The 8,664-nt window shown below is 34.0% G+C and overlaps 1 protein-coding gene across 4 annotated transcripts; it reads left to right on the forward strand.

Annotated features, from left to right (window-relative positions):
• The first annotated feature begins 2,185 nt into the window (after positions 1-2,185).
• Positions 2,186-8,020, forward strand: LOC145623913 (uncharacterized). 4 transcript variants are annotated; one of them, XM_081676835.1, is made up of 12 exons: positions 2,186-2,682; positions 2,818-2,893; positions 3,783-3,846; positions 4,322-4,402; positions 4,517-4,633; positions 4,743-5,225; positions 5,435-5,829; positions 5,953-6,052; positions 6,145-6,204; positions 6,285-6,371; positions 7,155-7,283; positions 7,410-8,020. In XM_081676835.1, the coding sequence occupies exons 2-12, from the start codon at positions 2,820-2,822 to the stop codon at positions 7,713-7,715; spliced, it is 1,896 nt and encodes a 631-aa protein (XP_081532961.1). In that variant the 5' UTR covers positions 2,186-2,682; positions 2,818-2,819; the 3' UTR covers positions 7,716-8,020. The 4 variants fall into 4 exon arrangements, with proteins under 4 accessions (XP_081532961.1, XP_081532968.1, XP_081532954.1 ...); XM_081676842.1 differs by lacking the exon at positions 2,186-2,682 and having other exon boundaries at positions 2,759-2,893; positions 4,517-4,637; positions 4,753-5,225; XM_081676828.1 differs by lacking the exon at positions 2,186-2,682 and having other exon boundaries at positions 2,760-2,893.
• Positions 8,021-8,664: the final 644 nt, after the last annotated feature.

Here is an 8,664-nt window from a genome sequence, read left to right on the forward strand (position 1 = left end):
AGAAGAAAATTAGGAACTGAACTGAACAGAACAGGCCATGAGTTGTTTATGAGAGAAGGAAATTAAGAGCTAAACTAAACTGAACTGAACTGAAATTAAGCTGAATTAGAACAGGCCCGAAGTATATGTAATTGCTTGACTTGGGTTGATTACATTGAAGGTTATTAATGATTAATAGTATGTGTTGACAACTAGAAAGTCAACTAACACAAATTTTGAGAAACCAAGGGAGTATGTAATTAGGTAAAAATACTAATTAAAATTATATAGAAATTATACAGTAGTTCCACTAATACTGAATTACTGGCCTGTAATTCAACTTATTAGATGAAATAAGTTGAGCGACAAAGACTACTATAGATTTCCTAAGTGATTTGACTCTTTGACAATTCAGGTAAAAGAAAGCAACTAAAGTCAACGACAGAAGTGGTATCCTAACTTAACTAACACCACTGTTGGCTTGCTTTGTACTAAATTAGTGTAGAAAAATGATCCCATTGAAGCTGTCACTTTGGACTCTTTATCATCAAATAATTCACATTGAATAATACTTGGAAATATTTGTACCCAAATATAAAAGATGATGAATCACTAGTTCTAATTAATTCATTAAATAACCATATTTACATCTTGTTAGTGCTTGTCCTTTTTCTACTATTAAATTTATAAAGGTGATTCACTTTCCCCTTAGTTTTCAACAAATTGTATATAAATTGTAATGATTGGATTAATTAAATCACCCAGTTGTAGTATTTTCATCTCTTTCATTTCTTTTACTACGTAATTTTTAAGTTGTGAGTTTGTGACTAACATAATAAGTTACAAGTCTTACAACGTGTTTTACACTCTAACATGTACATGAAATTATATCACTTATCATGTATTGTGTTTAAGTTATGATTTCAGGGTTAATCGATTAACAAAATATTATTTACTTGCATAAGTTAAAGTTTTGAGTATCTTGATTGGATATTAAAGAGATCTAATGTACTCCATAATTTTTACTTCCAACCAAAGCAACAAGTTGCATCACTAATTGCCAATAATTGCATATTTACATGTTCACAAAATACGCTAAAACTGCTAAATAAGTTTTGATCATAATCATACATTTTAATTAACACTTGAGTATGAATATACTTGATTACGTACGTTAACAGAATAAATTATGTTTTAGATCAATTATATAGACCTCAATGACGTACATGTATAAACCTACTAAGTATATGATAACAAATTCTAAATTAATTAACCCTTTTTTTCCCTCCATAAGTATGTTATTTATTCAACTCCTACACCAGTTTCTACAATTAGCTTTATTCCAAAAAATTATAAACTAAATCCTATAAAAAAAAAAGAAAAATTTCCCCCTTAAATATGTTTTTATAATTAGTGACCATAAATACAAAAGTACTAGGTTAGCTAGATAAATGAGTTGGAAGTACATAGGCAAGACTAGGGGTCCAAGTCCCTGAAATAGTAGCATCTTACAAAGCCAATACAAATGCAAGAAACCATGCTAAGAGGACAAGACAGAGAAGTGAGGGACGGTCACCAACTCCCACTTGCTTCCTAACAAGGAATAGAATGTGGGCTATTTCTATTTGCATTGTTGTCATATTAATCTTTTTCCTTAATCTAATTTAACTTAACTAATCCTTAACATAACATTGCATAATCATTCTAACTATAGGCTTGTCAGACGTAACACCGTGCATAAGGTAAAACCGTTACCAATGTTAGTAATGTATCCAATTATATACGTACTAACAAAACATACTTGTTAAATTGCTAGCACCCTATCATCCTATTCCATTAAACTGTCTTGAGTTTTCACTATTTTTATTATAACTATTGTATGATTGTATCCTATCTCCTATGTTATACGTAGTACAATCAATATCGTTTTTTTTTTGCCTACATATTCAAAATGTACAAGCATGTACTCCTCCGAGTTGGTAAATAAATAGTATCATACTTTATATATTATGCACTTGATACAACCGATTGTATATAAGAAAACCCGTCGAACTTGTAGCATACACTTAAGAGCTAGGATTGCGTACATAAAAAAACATTTGTATTTAACTAAACAGAAATTCATTGCCAAGTGCTAATTTTCTTTCTTATTTGTCATCTACTACCTTTTTTTTTTCTCCCTTCCTCCTTTCCAAATTCCAATTAAGTAAAACTGATGCCTTTTTGATCCTTTGACATTTTAACCATTGGTAATAGTAACATAGATTATTGTACTAAAACAATAATAAAAAAATAAAATCTGCTCACCATCTTTTGATGCAAAAAGGGCAGTATTTGCAAAAAGTTTACAAGATTTGGTAAACTCTCTCCATTCATTTGAGAAGAGAAGTAGAGAAATACACTATATTAGAGATATAAAATCCTTGGTCAAAAGGGATAATCTTTATTTAGTGGCACCTGTATTTACTCATTATTACACCCTCACTCTCTTTTTTCTGCATTCTCTGATTTTTTTCACATGATTTGCTTCTAATGGTGTTTGATTTTGCTGTAAATTCAATGAAAACAGCAAATTGAATGTTTTAGAGAAGTATAAGAGTTTGATTTTGGTGGGTTTTTTGAGAACCCGGGTTTTGACCCGTTTTTGGTTCGTTCTGCTGTTTGGTTCATAGTTCATACTCATTTCTGATTTTTCAAACTTAGGTTGGTAACTTGGTTTACTACTATTTCTGATTTTTCCAAGTTTTTGTTTTGACCATTATTACTCAAAAATCACATTTTTTTTTCATTAGCACAATTTTGTTTTTTTGTTAATTTTTATTTTATTTTATTTTTCAGAAATGGGTTTGGAAGATATTGGAGATGGGCAAATGTTGGCACTCAGAATGATTTCAAGACACAAACGTTCAAAAAGGTAAGCTAAAATCTTCAATTTTGCATTATATTTAGTAATATTCTAGGTTTTTGGTTTATGGGTTTGCAATTTTTAGGTGTGAAGTCTTTGATTTGTCTAAGTAACTTTTATTTTGTGTTAGTGACACTTCATAAAAGGTAATGGATGGAAAGTATATTTGTGGACGACTATTCAGAGATAAAATCTTGGTTCATGCATTTGACCCGACCCAACCCGACCTGACCTTGCCTTATTGGGACTAAGGCTTTGGCAATGTTGTTGTGGGTTAGTAATGAGTTGTTGAAGTGGGTGTTGCTACAAGTGAGTAATGGCACTGAAATTAGTGAGAGGAATTAAGACAGACAATATGAGATTGGAAGAATACTCATTAAATTCAAGTACTTGTCTTTCATGACCCCATTTAATTTCACTATCTACAATATGCCCTAATTAATTTGCCCCTGTTAGTCTGCTACTAGCCTACTACCCTTTGGTTTGGTCCCCATTTAATTGCTGAGATTTTCATTTTTAGCAATCCTAAATAAAGATTCAGTACAAAAAAGGAGATTTTGTTAATTAAGAATCAAATTTTAGAGATATGAGATGCTGGAAAAGCAGGTTGAGTTCACTAATTATGGATATATACACTAATGATTCTTGCTTAATTATTTTATCACCATTTTAAAACTCTTTTACAATAATTTAAAAGGGTGTTTCATTAAATTCAAAAGGGTATTGTAAAGTAATTACCTTTTGCTTTATTATTATTTTTTTTGCTTTGAAAAAGGAATTCAAGAAATTGAGGAGAGAATATTTTGTATATTGTGTTTGTGAATGGGTGAAATTGTTGATACTAAAGAGTTTAATCATCTGGAATTAAATTGAAGTTAATGTGCTTTCTAATTGTCAGCTTTCCGGATAAAAGAAGAGTTGAGAATGGTGATTCCCTTGAAGAGTCTCCTCGTCTAAAGTTGGTAAGCTCACCTTTTTTCTTTCTTTAGTTTCTCTTCTTTCCAGTTTGATTTTTTGATCCTTTCCATAATTTCTTTATGAAAAATAAATAAAGAAGCTTGGTATATAATGCTTTAGTTTGGTTTATTATATACTGTTTGTTTGACTATAAACTTTCATGAATCTTATCAGATTCCATTTTCATGGATTATGATGATAATGATGTGCACTTTATGCCTTTTTTTCATGTTATTATTTCTTTTATGTAACTTTGGATATGGTTATCTTTTGATGTATCATACTACCAATGCTTGTATAAAGTGGTAATTTCTTTTTTCGAGCGTGCAAATTGTGAATTTCCCTATGTTTCTTCAGAAATAGCTGCCATATTAACTCAATAAATGGTTAGCGGCTTGATTAGTTTACTTCAATGGGTGTTGTGTTCTTGTTTTACCACTTCTTATTTGATTTTGATGCTTTAATTTGATTGGATAACAGGATGTCGGACGACTTAAAGGCTCTGTTAAGGCTAAGAAACAGCAATCTCCAAGGGTTGAAACTCATTCACTGAAACAAGAGGTCAGAGCTCAGAAGTGAATTCTGCTTAAACTTTCTGCATTGAGGTCCCTTTTCTTCAATAATCCCTCTATCAGATTGTCGGTTACTTATTTTCTGTCTTGACATTGTTTGTAGATTCTACAACTCGAGAAAAGGTTGCAGGACCAATTCGCTGTTCGGCGTGCTTTAGAAAATGCATTAGGCTCTGGAGTGTCTTCCTATGAGAAAAATGAACCGTCTACAGTTCCAAAGGTAGGTACTACAAATTATATGATAATCAAAAGGAAATTCTCTTTAAGTTTGATGTTTTTTTTGTAATTATTCTTCACTCTATGCCTAATTGCCTATTACTTGGTTTCAGCCTGCAACAGATTTGATAAAGGAAATTGCAGTGCTAGAGTTGGAAGTTGGGTATCTGGAGCAGTACCTTCTGTCACTGTACAGAAAAGCTTTTGATCAGCAGGTGTCTACGGTATCTCCAAATGCTAAGGATCACCAAGCGTCATCAATTTCTCCGACTGTAAAGAATCAGAAAATATCCTCTACGTCTCCAACTGTCAAAGATCAAAGACTCAAGTCTCCTCCAGTTATTCCACGTCGACTTTTTGTAGATGAAGATGCAGCTGAAACTGCAACAAAGGTTGAACAATCAACATTTCAACCAGTTCCTAGGACGCTTTCTAACACATTCAAAGAAACCGGTGAAAGCAAGATACTTGACTCTAATGCTCATCGCTGCCACTCCTCTTTATCACATCGTACAGCACACCCTACTAGGCCTTCTCCGGACTCTGTAGCTAAAGCTTTGCGTGCATGTCATTCTCAGCCATTGTCCATGTCTGAGGTAGCTCTTTCTGCCTTGTGACTGTCAATCAGAATGTACTTCCCAGTAGAATATAAGCTGAATTTCTATGAAGTTGGTGAACTTATTACTTGCAGCATTCTGCTTAGCTGTTCTCTGAATTACATGAATTGAATTATTTAAAGAAACCTGATCCGTAAAAGGAGTAGTACTTATTTGTGCATAACATAATCATATGTTTCTTTGCGCAGTTTGCAGCCTCAAATGTCATTAGCCTTGCTGAGCATCTTGGCACACGTATCTCAGACCATGTTCCAGAGACTCCTAACAGAATTTCAGAAGATATGGTGAAGTGCATGGCAGCCATATTTTGCAAGTTGGGAGAGTCACCTACAGCAAACAATGGCCTCTCATCACCCAATTCTTCGTCATCCTCGATGGGTGCATTTTCTCCTCAGTATCAATGTGATGCATGGAGTCCAGGTTATGGAAAAGATTCATCTTTTGATGCGCGTCTGGATAATCCATTCAATGTGGACGGGCTTAAGGAGTTTAGTGGTCCTTATAGTACTATGGTTGAGGTCCCATGTATATATAGAGAGAGCCAGAAATTGGGAGAAGTGGAACATATGTTACAGAATTTCAGGTTAGGCTTCCATGATATGTATGCTACCCATTGCTAAGATGGGGAAACAGGGGAATATTTAAAGAATTGGACTTTACAACTCAACTGTTTCTAACTTGATTATGTTTATTTTTCTTAATTAAGGTCACTCATTTGCCAATTACAAGAAGTAGATCCGAAGCAGTTGAAACATGAGGAGAAAGTTGCATTTTGGATTAATGTTCACAATGCTTTGGTGATGCATGTAATGATCACACTTTCAGTACACTTGATTATTTAATTTTATTAACATTGACCTTTGTACACTGTATGACATTTTATGCTCTGTGCATGTAGGCATTTCTAGCGTATGGAATTCCACAGAATAATGTGAAGAGAGTCTTCTTACTCTTGAAGGTAAAAGACAGTGAATAGAATTCTTTTGGATGGAGAAGCTGTAACTTTTTGTTGTATTAATTTCTCTTGCATCTATGCAGGCTGCTTACAATGTTGGGGGTCATACTATAAGTGCTGACACCATTCAGAGCTCTATCCTGGGGTGTAGGATGTCTCGTCCAGGGCAGGTTCGTTCCTAGATTGGTTTTTGTTCCTGCATAAAGATGTCTGACATCTCATATTTTGAGCTGTCATTAAATAGTTGAACTAAGTGATGATGAGTGTGATTAGTTTTGCATCCTCTAAATCTTTGCTCCTTTGGAAAATAAGGGTTATGCAGGCAACTTATTTTAGACTAAAACTTGAATGCAGGGACCTTATTTGTTCCCATAGCAAGTTATAGCTGCAAGTTTCCCAAAATTTTCAGCTAAAAATTTCACATCTGAGCACAGTATTTTGATATTTTAATTTCTTCAACAATTGTTAGTATTCTGCAAGTAGATTCTCAATTAATGGGTTCTGATTCTATGATGGAATGTGCTGCTTGAATGCATTTTTCGTTTCTTTACAATTAGCACTTACACAAATCATACAACAATTAAACTAGACCTAAAAACTGAAAGTAGTGTTGGAAAATCACTGATACTCGTCTGCATGTCCAAGTATCATAGGTCGACCCTGTCATAGACTTCCCGGCCAAAAACTTTCAGAGGATTCATCCTTTTCTAGTTGCAGGAAAGAGTAAAGGTTTTTGGGGTAGTATATTGGTTGGGCATTCTGTAAAACAAATACATTTTTTTCAAGTGTGTTTATCAGTTGATCGTTTCTTTTATTTTACACCCCTATCGTTCCTGTGTCAGCCTCAGCATGAACTATCTTTGTGACAATCAGATTGTAATTTAGACTAGATTTTATCTATGCAATCTTAGTAGAGTATTCAATTTATTTTTCTCTTATTCGTGATTTTCCAGTGGCTACGCATGCTGCTTTCCCCTAGGACAAAATTCAAAACAGGAGATGCCCGCCAGGCTTATGCAATCGAGCATCCAGAACCCCTACTACACTTTTCACTATGTTCTGGAAGCCACTCTGATCCTGCGGTACATTACTTATCTCAAACCATTTTTTCATCTACTGCAGCACTCATTCTTTATGTTCCATTTAACCAACTTATGAGTTATTATCTGAAAAAATTTACCTGTTTTTTCTTGTTTTGTAATTTATAGCTTCGTGTATATACCCCGAAAAGAGTTTTGCAAGATCTCGAATCTGCTAAAGATGAGTACATTCGTGCCACCTTTGGTGTACGCAAGGACCAAAAGGTTGTCCTGCCAAAGGTAGTGGAGGCATATGCCAAGGACACTGGCTTATGCTCAGCCGGTATCATTGAAATGATCCAACAATCACTCCCCGATCCACTAAAGAAGAGTCTTAAGAAGTGCCAATCTGGGAAATCTCGCAAGAGCATCATCGAATGGATGCCTCACAATTTCACCTTCCGCTACTTAATATCAAAAGAACTGGTAAAGTGATATGTTTATTTGACAACCTTCTTATTCGTCGATAGTACTAAATTAATTTTTTGGTTCTTAGTAGGAGATTTCATCCTGTTATTTTGTTCTTTGAGTATAAATTACGGTTTTGTACAAAATGATAAGGAGATTATTAGAGGGGGTAGTTTTAGGAAGTACAGAACAGAAAGTGGTAGCCTCCACTTTTGTAAATGTAGTGATTTTTATCTATTTATTTAGTTTGGAAATGAAATTAATGTGTTCTTTATTAATTTTATATTTTAAGACATAAAATAATGAAATTTGTTTTTATCATTTGATATGAGATTTATTTGTCTGGTATTACATGTGTCGTTATTCATCAGTAAGACAAAGATTGAGCATTGCTAGATTTAACAGGTCATGAAACAAGATTGATTGAAATCAGTGATTGATTTTCATGTGATTTGATTAGGTTTATCAAATAACAACAAGACAAATGATCTTCAGTATTTTGGTTTGATTACTTGAATCTGCTTAAACTAGCTTGTCGATTAAGCCAAAGGCTAGAATCGTAGCGGTTGACAAAACTTAAGATATGGTGCTTTATCATGACCAGGATAGTGTTAAGAGTGAAAGAAAGTTGAGTTTGATTAGCTCCCATGACATACACAACCTGAGCATGGCCTGAACACGACATGGCCGATATGACAAGCTGGATCTTTCAGTGTGTTTTACCACTCCCACCTTATGGATGACCGGCCAAAGTGACTCCGAACATGCTTAGGCCATGGATTCATGTGTGAATAATCCTAGTAAACGATCCAATGTGAGGATTTGACATGTTCATAAACAATATTTGTAAAGTCGTGTTATCTCCATATACAATCTCTGGGAAATGATTTTGGCACACCTGTATGTGAGATCACAATTTTCTATGGTCTTCTCACGTAGGGATGTGCCAAAATCAATTAGTAGTTTGCTAAAATTA

The sequence above is a fragment of the Chenopodium album genome, chromosome 1, assembly GCF_948465745.1.
Source record: "Chenopodium album chromosome 1, dcCheAlbu1.1, whole genome shotgun sequence".
In the NCBI taxonomy this organism is placed as follows: Eukaryota; Viridiplantae; Streptophyta; class Magnoliopsida; order Caryophyllales; family Amaranthaceae; genus Chenopodium; species Chenopodium album.